Source organism: Vanacampus margaritifer, chromosome 11 (assembly GCF_051991255.1).
Source record: "Vanacampus margaritifer isolate UIUO_Vmar chromosome 11, RoL_Vmar_1.0, whole genome shotgun sequence".
NCBI classification, from domain to species: domain Eukaryota; kingdom Metazoa; phylum Chordata; class Actinopteri; order Syngnathiformes; family Syngnathidae; genus Vanacampus; species Vanacampus margaritifer.
Genome location: NC_135442.1, coordinates 14,385,934 through 14,399,901, shown reverse-complemented (window position 1 = coordinate 14,399,901; position 13,968 = coordinate 14,385,934). Strand labels below are relative to the sequence as shown.

At 41.1% G+C, this 13,968-nt stretch overlaps 1 protein-coding gene across 9 annotated transcripts in view; it reads left to right on the top strand.

Annotated features, from left to right (window-relative positions):
• The window catches only part of aff3 (AF4/FMR2 family, member 3), a 31,955-nt gene that overhangs the window by 11,793 nt on the left and 6,194 nt on the right, over positions 1–13,968 (top strand). For 4 of the 9 annotated variants that reach the window (XM_077579488.1, XM_077579483.1, XM_077579482.1 and 1 more), the window contains exons 3-12: positions 1,206–1,584; positions 5,266–5,310; positions 6,118–6,189; positions 6,278–6,311; positions 6,396–6,453; positions 7,230–7,281; positions 7,494–7,528; positions 8,538–8,697; positions 11,807–13,540; positions 13,627–13,754. In XM_077579488.1, coding sequence (XP_077435614.1) covers positions 1,510–1,584; positions 5,266–5,310; positions 6,118–6,189; positions 6,278–6,311; positions 6,396–6,453; positions 7,230–7,281; positions 7,494–7,528; positions 8,538–8,697; positions 11,807–13,540; positions 13,627–13,754 — 2,393 coding nt within the window. In that variant the 5' untranslated portion in view covers positions 1,206–1,509. The remainder of the gene's footprint in view (positions 1–1,205; positions 1,585–5,265; positions 5,311–6,117; positions 6,190–6,277; positions 6,312–6,395; positions 6,454–7,229; positions 7,282–7,493; positions 7,529–8,537; positions 8,698–11,806; positions 13,541–13,626; positions 13,755–13,968) is intronic. The other 5 variants (XM_077579484.1, XM_077579485.1, XM_077579480.1 and 2 more) reach the window with 4 other exon arrangements.

Here is a 13,968-nt window from a genome sequence, read left to right as displayed (position 1 = left end):
TATCTATCTATCTATCTATCTATCTATCTATCTATCTGTCTGTCTGTCTGTCTGTCTGTCTGTCTGTCTGTCTGTCTGTCTGTCTGTCCATCTATTGAAAGTTTGAGCTAAGAGACCAGCGGCATGCTACGTGCTGTAGCTTCTTGCTAGCTGCCTGTTAGCCTACAACCATAATGTTAAGTAATCTATCTATCTATCTATCTATCTATCTATTGAAAGTTTGAGCTAAGAGTCCAGCGGCATGCTATGTGCTGTTGCTTCTTGCTAGCTGCCTGTTAGCCTACAACCATAATGTTAAGTAATCTATCTATCCATCCATCCATCCATCCACCCATCTATCCATCCACAACTCTATCTATCTATCTATCTATCTATCTATCTATCTATCTATCTATCTATCTATCTGTCTGTCTGTCTGTCTGTCTGTCTGTCCATCTATTGAAAGTTTGAGCTAAGAGACCAGCGGCATGCTACGTGCTGTAGCTTCTTGCTAGCTGCCTGTTAGCCTACAACCATAATGTTAAGTAATCTATCTATCTATCTATCTATCTATCTATCTATCTATCTATCTATCTATCTATCTATCTATCTATCTATCTATCTATCTATCTGTCTGTCTGTCTGTCCATCTATTGAAAGTTTGAGCTAAGAGACCAGCGGCATGCTACGTGCTGTAGCTTCTTGCTAGCTGCCTGTTAGCCTACAACCATAATGTTAAGTAATCTATCTATCTATCTATCTATCTATTGAAAGTTTGAGCTAAGAGTCCAGCGGCATGCTACGTGCTGTAGCTTCTTGCTAGCTGCCTGTTAGCCTACAACCATAATGTTAAGTAATCTATCTATCCATCCATCCACCCATCTATCCATCCACAACTCTATCTATCTATCTATCTATCTATCTATCTATCTATCTATCTATCTATCTATCTATCTATCTATCTATCTATCTATCTATCTATCTATCTATCTATCTATCTATCTATCTATCTATCTATCTATCTATCTATCTATCTATCTATCTATCTGTCTGTCTGTCCATCTATTGAAAGTTTGAGCTAAGAGACCAGCGGCATGCTACGTGCTGTAGCTTCTTGCTAGCTGCCTGTTAGCCTACAACCATAATGTTAAGTAATCTATCCATCCATCCATCCATCCATCCATCCATCCATCCATCTATCTATCTATCAATTTTTTTGTATATAGAGCAAGCAAGCGAGCTGTGGCCATTTGAGTCTAGTATTCCACTGATGCTTGCAGTGACGTGTGAGAGACTAGTCACAGTCGTGATCGCCCCCACCCCTGCCCTACGTCTGTGTGACGTGAACGACCCGCCTCCATCTGTCCTCCACGGTAACCACACAGAGCTTCATCATGATCCTCCTCATCTTCCTCCTCCTCATCAGTGGCAACAGCGAGACGCAGACTGCACTTGACACCCGTGTGTCGTCACGCGACTTTAGCCTGTTATGGACAACCACGCGGGGCTCTGAGCATCCAGGCAGGAACCATGCCCACTGTCCTGTGCAGTGGCAGGGGGGAACTTTCCTTTGGCTTTTCGCTGCACCGATGCCTGCTTTCTCAGGTGAGGAAGAGCATTACCTCCGACAAGGCCCGTTTTAGTGCGTGTGTGTATGTTTGTATGTATGTATGTGCGCGCATGCGCATGTATTCTCATCAATGTTTGTGTGTTCGTGTGCAACTTCCTGGTTTCACTTTTTAACATGGCCACATGTTTTTTTTTTCATGCTTTATTGGGAATGTTGTAGTGGTGTTCTCATTCAATTCAGGGGAGAATCCACAACATTGATGACGTCAGAATTGACCTAAAATGTAATTTTCCGATGGACAAAACCCTTAAAAAAATGTAAAAAAGAAGAAATGAACATTTCATTAAATGCATATATTACTTCCAAATAAATACATACATATTTAGAATGAAAACAAAAATACATGTACAGTAAATACTGCATGTTATTTATTTGAAATTTGGTCTGATGTTTAACCAAGTTGAAGTTAAGTCCAGATCTGATCCTGATGACGCTTGGAGTAGCAGTATTGGTTAATGATGTTCAAAAAATAAATTGATATATAAAAATAAAATAAAAACATTACAAATTTGAAATTGTATTGATTCAAAAATAATAATAAATATTCTAGAAATTTAAAGAATATCTCCAGCAAATGGTTTTCAATATATTAGAAATTTTGTACTTGGTACTTATTCTTGTTAAACTGTAAATTTAATTCAGGACTGATCCTGGTTGCCATTTTAATTTAAAGTCAAATCCATTCGCTCAAGTTACAATTCAAATCCAACGTAACTATATTATCTCATTATTTGATGTCTTCTGTCAGTTTAACATAAAATATATTAGTTGATCTAATATGAACTCATATATTTTTTTAAAATAACGTAAAACAGTATGGAAGCAACTTGAATGAAAAAAAAACCATTCAATCTGTGTTTTGTAATTAGTAGTACAGGTTTCCGGAAGCTGTACCTGTGTATGTGTTTATGTGAGCAATCCATCAAATTGCAGATATTTGAAGAATGTTAGCCTGTCAGTCTTGCTGTGTACAGTTTATTGCAGGTGTTTATTTTTATTTTTGCAGGGTTGTGCTTGACTCTGTCCCTCGTGGCTTTGTCCGTTCATCAGGGTATTGCGCCACAAATCTACAGGCTGCATTAATTGAGCCAGCTAATTGTAACCTGAAGAGCTTCTGTTTTCACTTGTTCATGTTTCTCTCTGACCTCGTCCAGTCTATCTAAGTGATAGTGACCTTTGTGAGTCATGAATGCAGGAGGAGAGACTGGCGCATTCACATGCACGTGACAGACACATGCGTGTGTGTGTGGATGTTGCACAGATGGCACACAGTGGCAAATGAAATCATAATGACTTCCACACGTTGTTTTCAAACATGTATCTTTCAGGTAGTGATTGTGAAGGGGGCACTGAGTGGTAATTGATCCCATGCCAGCTCCATGAAAATTAGCTATGTGAACATCGACCCGAGTAATGGCTGCCAGCAAACCATGTATCCATTATAGCAGCTATCTTCTTTAGGGTCATGGCTAAGTTACATTTAGATCTCAAGTTCGGGCGTGAATTCTGAATTATATGTTTGAGCTTTGAATAATGTTACAATGGCCCTATTTTCATGCCTAGCGCAAGTCTAGTTCACAGCTTGGTACAAATGTGCAAGGGGCGAGGCCAGATAACATTTTGGCACTATTGGCGCTGTTGTGGAATGGAACGCAGCCAACCTGGCCAATCAAAGCGCCTCCCCGAGTCATTACCTTTAAAATCAGCGCAGTTGAGGCGCATGCAGTCCTCGACATTGCAGAAGCAAAAACTGACTCGCTGGGGTCCTTGCAGAAGATCGTTGCAGAAGTAGTCATAATACCTGTTGGCTGGTGTATAAATTATGAATTAGTATAATTTAGTAGTATATTTTATATAATAGTATAATTTGGATTAAGAAGAAGAGTATAATTTCACAACATGTTTTATCTATATTATTATATATATTATAAGATATGAGCTACAACAATAATGACAAGCTGTAATAAAAATGGATGGATGGAATTAATATATAATCAGTGTTAGGGTCAAACTGTGGTTATCATAAAACGTTTTTAATGTGTATGTAAAGTTTTTTTTTATGTTATTTTGCATTTTAGCAGTCTTTACTGTTACACAAATGTAAAAAGAAGTTAACTCTTGTATTATTAATATGGTGTTCCCTCAAATACGGGCTGTCCCTCTAATAAACATATGTAACAATGTAATGATCTCAGGTCATACCGTGTAGATGCTAAATAGTAATGCTAATATGCTTAACTTTTTGAGAAATGCATGCCAATATCTAAACACGATACGATTCATATAACGATATGTACCTCACGATACGATAATTAGCACGATATTGTGGGGAGGTTGGCGATATAATAATGCATAATGTATACAAACTTATGATATTGATTAAAAAAATAGGTCGTATTTGGGAGGGGGGGGGCACAATATTGTGTTTTTGTTCATAAGTAACAGCAGTGATGGGGAAATTAGCTTGGCCATGTCATTGTCATGTTCTCCTATTAGCTCCGCGGCGCAAAGTATAGTGGTCTATGTAGTTCACAATGTTGTGTTTGGGTGAAGCGGGCCAAAAATAATGGTTTTTTTTTTTGTTATTATAAATATTTGCCTGTATGACTGATTTATAAGCGTGATAAGTGCCACAGTGACCAAAACATTCCTAATAAAAAATGAAACTGCACTAATAAACTAACCACCAGAGGGTGCTCAAACTGCACAAATGGAATACAACCTCGCCTTTCTAATTAATGAGCTGCTTTCATCATCGTGACATGATGACGATGATATTGTAACAATTTTATTAACGAAATTGCTGTCATCATTGCATCCCTAATTATAACCTCATATAATATATTGGTAGTTTGAGGATGAGAAAGTAGACCGTGTTTTATCTATATCTGTTGCATGGAGTGAGACTCCGTTGCTGTTGCTGACCAAAACAGCAGCATCTCAGCAACAAAAACAGATGAATCAAAGTGTGGCTGAATGTTGTACACAGGTTCCCTACATAGAAATAAAGTTGCTCTTCCATTACAGGAAGACGGCATCTTTTACATAGATTAGCAATCATTAGCATGATTAGCACCAAGAGACTGACGTCGTTGTCGCTCCACAATGTTTTGTGCATCCATGTCTACAGTTAATAAGAAGTTATTATATGATTGGATATGATGGTATATGGCATGTGTACAATAGTTGCCAGCCGTTTAGTAGTTAAGGCTAACAGCTAAATTAAGCAGTGTTACAATTTTCACTATTCCTAGCCCTCTCATTTACTGTACATCTGAATGGCGAGCAGCAGAAAGGCAAGTAATATGCGGGGGAGGTATCAGGTATAAGGGTGGAAAGCGAAAGATGATTTTGCAACACACACACACACACCTGCTCATTTGCAGCTGTGATTTCAACCATACAGTATGACTCACGGACTCCCTGTCACTTCTCACAATGACTAATATCTTCTTTTCTCAACATTCACCTGCACATTTACAACTCAGAGAGCACGAGTGTGACTTTTAAACAGCTTACTGTAGGCAAATTGGTTTGCATGGAGTGCAGTGAGTTTTGCTTCTGTGCGTTTGTGCGCCATCAATTACGATTAATGATGACCTTCAACCGTCCGTCTATTGCTCTTCTCATCATGCGTTGTTGTCTCTCGTGTGCAGGTAACAAGAGGCCATTATCACAGCTGTGCCAAGGAGATTTGGGGGGTAAGGAGCTACTTTTGATTGTATCACACATTTAGGACAGACTTTTACAAATCATATTAGAATGTTCAGTGTGGGAATTATATACATAATTTCCATTGAAAATATCAGAAGTAGGTCAGCTGTGATGCACTACGACATTTTACATCAAGTACCATCTCACGAAATACTTGGCTCTCATAGAGATGTTCATTAAAATACTGTAAAATAGTAGGTAAGTAAGTGTTCTTTAAAACCTGTATTTATTATTGTAAGTCAGTGTAACATTATGCAGTTTGAACATTAAGACTGTGCTTGAATATATTAAAAGAAAAAAACTGTTCTTATATCATGATTTAATGACAATGCACATAAAAGTGAAATAATTGCACTTAATTCTTAAATGTCATGAGCTGTATTTAAGTGCAACTGAACTGTACTAAAAATAATGCATTGTACTTAAAGTAAAATATACTGTACACAAAAAGTACCGTACATAAAAAATGTACTATGCTTTTTTTTTTTTTATATATAAGAAAATTAAGTAATCTGCATGCATAGCATACATACCATATGCTACAAACTTCATTAAAATATGTTTACTTGTATTTCATATTTTAAATACTGTCAATTTCATTATCATCATTAATAGTACACGTCTGCAGCGGCATCATCAACGACACAGAAAAGCCAAAGAAAAAGCACTCGTGCAGATTCTGTTTGACTTTTGAGGCACATTTCTCCAGAAAATCTTGCTTTGACGAATTGTAAACAAAATAGTTTAATGAAAATTCCTCAGATTTCCTTATTTTAAAATAATTTGTGATCCAGCAGGACATGACTCAGTCGTGGCCATCCCAACAAGCCTTAGCAGGTGACCAAGGAATCCTCTTCAACCCTGCGGTACGTTTAATGCCTGTTTATTGTTCACTTAAATTTTTATTTCAATGTCGTTTGTATAGTTACATTTGTACTCCCATTCTGTTTAAAGGACGGAAAACAGCCGACAACACAACAGAGCCAAGGTATCCGTTCGTATGTGATTATTGTGTGTTTTTAGTATCTTATCATGACTAAATATGCCCTGTCCTTGTCACATGTTACGGCAGGTCGCGGGGATGCTCAACCAGGAATGACCCGTCATCCCCATGTGGCGCCTCACAAGTCGTAAGTGGCACACAAGGAAACATAAGTCAAGGCAACTTCTTGAACATCAAAGGCACTGTGACACAAACACAGATGTCAGTGCGGAAGTCGGGGGGGGGGGTTCACCAATCTTTTTGGAACTGAGAGCTACTTAATGCAAAGGATTAGCGGTTTGATACACGCTTGTAAAATAAATTTGCCGTCAACAATGACTTAACAAGGAAATATAAATATAAATCGGCACTACATTTTATTTTTACAAATCACTTCAAGTATTTGCATTTTCAAATGATAATTTCTACAACATTCCCAGGAAGTCACAATATCCCATCACTGATGAGCTATTTTTAGAACAGGCCTATGGGCTACTCATGTGGTCTTTGGGGGTAACCTGGTGCTACAATGAAACTTTTTTTAAATTATTTTATTTAATTAATTTCCATTTATTACGTTTTTTTTGTGTACATCTGTATATACAGTATAATGAAACAATATTTAGTGTTATATCTTGGATATATTTGTATTCTTATTTCAATTTAAAAAAAATCATGATAAACCATGTAAAATGGCTGAGTAAATAAAGTGACCATTAATAAAAAATACTGTTAAATTCATCTAAATCTCTGACAGTGAAAGCAGAATTTTTATTACTGCTCCGGTGGGTGTCATTTGATTGTGCAAGTTGTGGCTGATGAGTGTTTTAAGTGGAAGGGTGGGTTATTGAAAACAGACAGTTAGCAATAAAAGTCCAGTGCATGTGTCGCTTTCTAATTTCTTGCTTTTCTTTCCTTTTGTAGGATGCTTGTTGATGACTTAAGATTGAGCAGTGATGAGGATGGCGCGCAAAGGGTTGGTGCTACTCATTGCCTATTCATTGACATACAAGATGTATGCAAGCATTCATTCGGGAAGCACACTGACAATTGACAGTAGGCCAAACAAGCCTGTAAATACACTGCTGGGCAAAAAAATATGCTTTCAGTTGCAAACATGCTTATATTTTGATACTATGATGAGGATGATTAATTTCTGTTTTTTTGTTTTTTTTTGTGCCCTTAAAGGCAACTCATGAATCACCTTCCTGGGAGGGACACAGGTATTCATTCATACAATGCAATACTGTCTTCAGACATCGTGTGTAGTTTAAGATCTGGCACTCACTTTTCCCGCCCTGTTGTGTTGAAAGCAATTATTCTCTCCGCATCACACCTGACTCTAATGCGGACATCACCCAATTCCAACTTCTTCCGCCTTGTTGTGTCGAAAGTAGACTTTCACCGATCTGATTGGCTAAATTGGGATTGGCCAATATTTTCTGCAAAATCGGCGAGCAACTGTAATGTCCTAATTTGCCCGATCGATCAATGACGCCATTGATCGGCTCTGCAAAAAAAATATTACATGTTATATTAAATGTTTATCAGAGTTTTTTTGAATAATTTGGGGGGTTTCATTTTTTCCCCATGCATTTCAATTGCCGTCAATAGAATCGATGATCGGTTATCATTTTTTTCAAACTATGCTAATCGATCGGCCCAAAAATACTTATCGTGGAAAGCCTAGTTGAATGCAATTAACTATTTTATATAGCACCCCAGACTGAGCTGCACTGAATGCAGGATTACATTTTGGCTATGTGAAGGTGCACACATTTAGCTTCACTGGGCTCTGTGTAAAAGACTAAGGTAGATAAATACTGGTGCTATTGAGACTGATTGAACAATTTCCCATAAAATCTCTAAAAGGAGCTGTTGATGACATAATGACACCTTTATCTTAATCCTCACATAAATACTCATGCAGAACCCCAAACAAAGTTTCTTACAAATCTGTTACTTTTGTACAGTTTGTATTTGTCCTTTGCATGTCTGTGGTTAGCGGTTAGCATGTCTGCCTCACAGTCAAGAGGTTGTTTGCTCCAGCTTCCTCTCACATACCAAGAACATGCCGGTTAGGTTAATTGAAGACTCTGTAGGTGTGAATGTAAATGTAAATGTTTGTCTATGTGTGCTCTGTGATGACTGTGATTCTCGCCTTTAGTCAGGTTTGATAGGCAGAACTTTTCTAACCCTTCCTTTTGTTGGTGTGTGTGTGTTGACGAACAGCCTGTCTCACACAAATGGCAGGAGGGCGAGACATTCCAGCTCAGACTCTTCGCAATCCCACTCTTCTGTGGAGTCGGTCAGTGGCAGCCTTCATTCCCGGAGCGCCAGCCCAGATGTTTGGCCCATAGACGCACAGTCCCCATGCAGCAGCAATAAGGAGGTAAGTACACAGAGCCGCTGCTGGCTCCTCCCCTTTAGCCTATCACTGTCTTTTCTGTTGGTGTTTCTTCGGTTGTTTGGATCGTGGGGGAGCGGTGGCCTGCAGGCAATTGTGACGGCAGGTGTGGGAGGGACAGAGAAAGGAGGAATGCAAGTGTGAGTTTGGAAAAAGAAGGCGGAGGACGTAGCCCGGGGGCTGTGCAGTGCGGCGGGAGCTTTGGGAATTAGTGCCTGGGTGTCATGTCAACAGGCTCAGTCTTACGGAACAAAAGCCCTCAGGAAGGGGAAGTCATGTTGACATCAGACACAACAATAGCACACACTAACTAGGATTAGACATACATCCATTTCCTAAAGTGCTTGACCTCATTAGGGTCGTGGGTAAGCTGGAGACCATCCCAGCTGACTTTGGGCGAGTGATTGCCAGGCAGAATCTAATCAGGTAAAATACAACAGACACTCAAAATTGAAACACAAGCATCTTCCAGGTGGCTTTCAAATCAAGTTTCCCCTTTAGAAACAATGTACGTAGAACTAGCCCGGTCAATTATCCCAGCTGACTTAGGGAAGACCAAATGCAGACTCCTCCCAGGACTGGATGCCAGTCAATCACAGGGGTAACTGCAACTTGAAAAAATAATTGATCCCAAGTCGGCTAACTGAATAGAAAACCACCAATGGTCCTTTTTTAGCATTGAAGACTTAAAAGTAAGAGAAAGAACCGCAGGGTAAACTTTTTCCCACGATACTTTACCTGAGCCCTGAGCAACTGTGAAGTCATTTTCAGTCAAGTGGCAAAATGGCCGCCCACTGAGATGGATAGAAACGGGTGAATTTTGCTGCTTAATACAATATTAATCGGAATATAGTGTTTAGACTAGTCAGAAATCCAGTTAAGAACCTCCAGCCTTTTGTTTGATATTTGATTTTCTCAGCCACCCTCTGCCTCTGTCATGCCTTTTTTAGTCCCGGGAGCGAGAAAAATCCCGGAGCCATCCATGGAGAAGAAGTGGCCAGCGTTTCAGAGATTCAAACCCAACTCTAAACCTAGCTATCAAACACAATACAAAGTAGAAAACATTATTTGCAGGTCAGTTATAAAAAGGAAAACAATTTAAAAGATGGAATGAATAGCAGATTTGCTTCTTTGTGGTCTGGGTTTATATTCTCGTTGAGGACCATATTTTCTTTTTAAAGGGCAAAGTGAACTGAATCCTTCCAGTTCGAAGGGTCTGCTTACATTTTTAGTGTTGTGAGATGCTTGGTATGTGGAGGGGACCAAGGGGCAACTTGCTCCTCTTTCATGAAAGCACGGTCCTGTAGATGTCCAAGCATGCAACACATTGGGCCTCTATGACAAAAATGGGGAGTGGAGTTTATGTGAGGCTGTGGGTGCATGGAGGAGGAGGGGGGGGGGGGGTCTGGTAGACCATGTGTTTTTCATTTACGCAGCGTGTCTCCGAAAGGACGAGACCAGGGTTGGAGCTGTTCAGGCAGCAAATCCAGAGTTACAGGTACGAAAGAGGTAGGGAGGGCCAGAAGAAAAAAAGGGGAGGGAAGTCGAGATGGTACAAGCGATTTAGTGTCTTCCCTGGAAAGAGGTCGGGGGTTGTGGCGGGGAGGAGGGGGCTCACTGTTTGACTTGAAGAGTGGAAGTTTAATTTAGCGTTGCTGCTCCGCTGCCAGAGCGCAGGGAGAAGGCGAGAGACTGAGAGAGACGGGGAGCGGGGGGGAAGTTTGCGCCACAGCTGTAAGTATTTTTCCTAAAACTTTTTCTCGCCCATATTCACTCATATGCTTGCCATGTCACTCATTTGTTGGGCAAACAGTGTTATTTGACAGCATTAGACGGGTTGCGTAGCTGGCAGCCCATATGGGACAGCAGGAACAGCAGTGAGAACATTTAGTTGTGTTATGTTGTAATGCTTAGCATTCTGGACTCTGAATCCAGTGAGTTAAAATCTCTGTGGAATCTTGGTTTTATTCTTTGGGAACTTTGTTTGGATCACTGGAGTGCTAATGTGTCTATCTGTGTAGTAAATAGGTCACATAACAGATGTTTTGTCAGTTTTATAAAAAAAAAAAGAAGTCTTTAAGGTATTGCTGATTTCAATTGAAGTGGTATATCTAAAGATTGAATTCGGCCAAAACAGTCAGTAAAATGTTTCTCTATAGTTTGTCAGCTAAATCACGAAGAAGAAAAAAACGCAGTTCAGTGAGTATCCAAGGATTGCATGCAAACGGATTTATTCAATGCAGTAAGAATGCAGTAAGGTAATGTGTGAATGTGAGTGTCAATGCTTGTTTGTCTCTTTGTGTCCCATGATTGGCTGGTGACGAGTCCACGATGTACCCCACCTCTTGCCCCCAAAGAGTAAACGGAGATAGACTTTTGGAATGTCATAGAATGGAATCATATTTATTTTCATTGCACATGTCACAACGTCAAGCAACAAAATTCACTTCAAGGAGAAGTCAACCCAAAAATTATTTAAAATAATATGATTTATGCAGCCCCGCTAGTCTAAACACAGTAGGGCTGCGCAATTAATCGGAAATAAATTACAATTTCAATTATTACACTCCACAATTACAAAATCAGCATAATCGTAAAAAAGGCTATTAATAATTTTTTTGGAGTTGTTTAAATTGATACATTTGCACCTTTTTGGAAATTTTAAAATAACTAATTTAACAAATTTTATTTCATCCACAAAGAACTCGCATAATTATAGTGTTTCAAAGAATTTCATTTGTCTTAATATATTTGTATTTTGTTTTTTCCAATTATACATTTTCTTTCTCAACAAGTCAAACATGGAATAGAATATTTCCTTTATTTCCCATCGGAAAAATAGTCTAGAAAAATAGTCTAGAAATCCAAACAAGCATCACGGCGCCAACTGCTCCATCTTAGAGGTTGCATGTGTATGTGTTGCTTTAAAAACAAATATTCACTGAGTTCCTGGTAATAGGCAGCCAGCTGGTTTGGAATGTGCTACCGCTGTGCACATTTGTTTGAGGTGTAGTCACTATTGCTTTTACGTGTTTCATTTAAGTTCCAAATGAGTAATACTCTGATGTTGCTTTTTCTTCAATGGTTTCTGCAGACTGATCGCCCCACAGCTGCCCAGTGGCAATTGGATAAGTGGCTGAAGAAGTCCCAGAAAAAGGCAGCTCAAAGTGACCATTATTCCACCCGTAGCATTCCTGGAAACCCGCCTTCTCCGCACGCGCCCCGAGCACCGTCTCCGGCAAGATGCTGGGACAGCGATCAGGAATACAGCCCTAGCCAAAGCCCCATTCCCAGCCCGCAGTTGAGCTACAGGCCTGGCAGCCCCCTGCTGAGTCCTGGTTACAGCTTCTGTCCGAGCCCACTCCCCAGCACCTGCCCAAGTCCTAGCAATAGCAGGTGCAGTCCTATACTGAGTCCAATTCCAAGCGTAATCCAAAGTCCATGCGGGAGCCCAAGACCGCCGCGTAGCCCGATTCCGAGAGGTCCTCAGTTAAGTCCCACTTCATCTCCTTTGCGAGGTTACCACTACCCCGAGGTTCAAAGTCATCTGTACCCTGCACCACCTCCCCACAGCACAAAAGCTAGGTCACGGGTTGACCTATTGTCTAATCCTGACGCCAAAACCAAGCACAGAAATAGCACAGAGCATCCCCCTCATCAGCACAGGTCCAAGGCGAGGCCCACAGAATACAGACGCCACAAACAAAACAAATCCAAAGCTGTTTTAAACTGCAGTGATAGTCACAGACCACAGAACCATTCGCGTCCAGGCACTAAAAAGCCAGCCAAACACACATCACAATACGAGGAGATCCAGGGAAGCCGACCAGGCCACAGTTCCGACCACAAGACTCGACCTCCAGTTCAGCACAGTTCTCAACGCCATCTTCCAATTGGCCGTGAAACCAGCATTGATCAAGGTCCAACCGCTAAAGCTGCCGGCAATAATCACCCGAGACCAGGTCCTAACCTACAACCGTGGGCCAAGTCAAGAGCTGTTAATGCTTCTAAAACATCACAGAAGCAGCCTCAGGCCAAGAAACGTGAGGTGGTCCACAGAGAAGTTCCTCACGGTGAAGCTGAGGGGAGGAAAGAGAGAAGAAGAGAGGAGAGACACAGGGAAGAAGAGAGAAAGGAAGACAGGAGGCTGGCGGAGGAGCAGCTCGTGAGACATCGCTGGATCGAGAGTTCCGAGGAAGAGGAGGAAGAGGAGGCGGTCGTTGTCGAGACGCAGCGGAGGAGGCCTCGGGAGAAACAACCAATCCGTGAGTGCCAAACAATCCAGTTCAAAGGGCGACACCTCCATCACCATCACCCCCAAAGAACGACCGAGACGCAGAAGCAGAGAGACTCGCCATCTTCCCTTAGCCCTCCCCCCCAAGGACAGTCGCTCTCATCTTCCGTTTCATCAAATTCCGATTCGGAATACCAGCCTCAAGTCGCCAAGGTTCCAGCAGACTCCACTTCGCTCCAGAGACTCCGCAGGAGAGGCCGAAACAGCTGCGGTAGTAGACCCGATGCCAGCAAGTCCAAGGGAAAGACCTCTGAGGGGCAGCAGAGTCAGACCAGGCACAGACTCTACACCCTGGTCCCGTTCGGGCGAAGCGAGCGGGGCGGAGCGACTTCCCAACGTGGACTGAGAAACCTGGTGGTGCACATTGACCTCTGTCTCCTTAAGAGGGTCCCGGACACGACGGTTAATTCTACCGTTAAAGCCACTAACTCTTCCTCTTCATCTTCTTCGAGGACAAAAGACAAGCAAACGGAGATTATGAAACATCTGTATAAGCCAGATGCTGTCTCCAAAGAGAGCAAAAGAAAACGCAAGGTACACGTTCACTAAGACTGCTGGTGTTCAACTCTGTTGGTCAACTGTCGGCCTTGTCTCTGTAATGTGTGTGATTGTGTGACTAGTTGGAGAACGGCATCTCAAATAAAGAAAGCAAGAGGAATACGCCACATGCGAAAGACATCGCCAGTTGTACAGAATCATCATTCCATGCGGCTGAGGGCAGCTTTTCAACTAAGACCGTGCATAATGGGTAAGAATTGGGATTTTTTTTTTAGCATCTACACACATTGAGCACAACTTTCAAAACTGATGAGATCTGATATAAGTAGCTAAAATACTACAAACGTCTTCTGAGGTTTCACATTTTGGCTCAGGCCTTCCTGTTTGGTTTATTTATGTGCTGGCAGTTTTTTCCCAGGTATTCCCACTTCCACCTACATTTCAATACAATGAAATGCTGATTT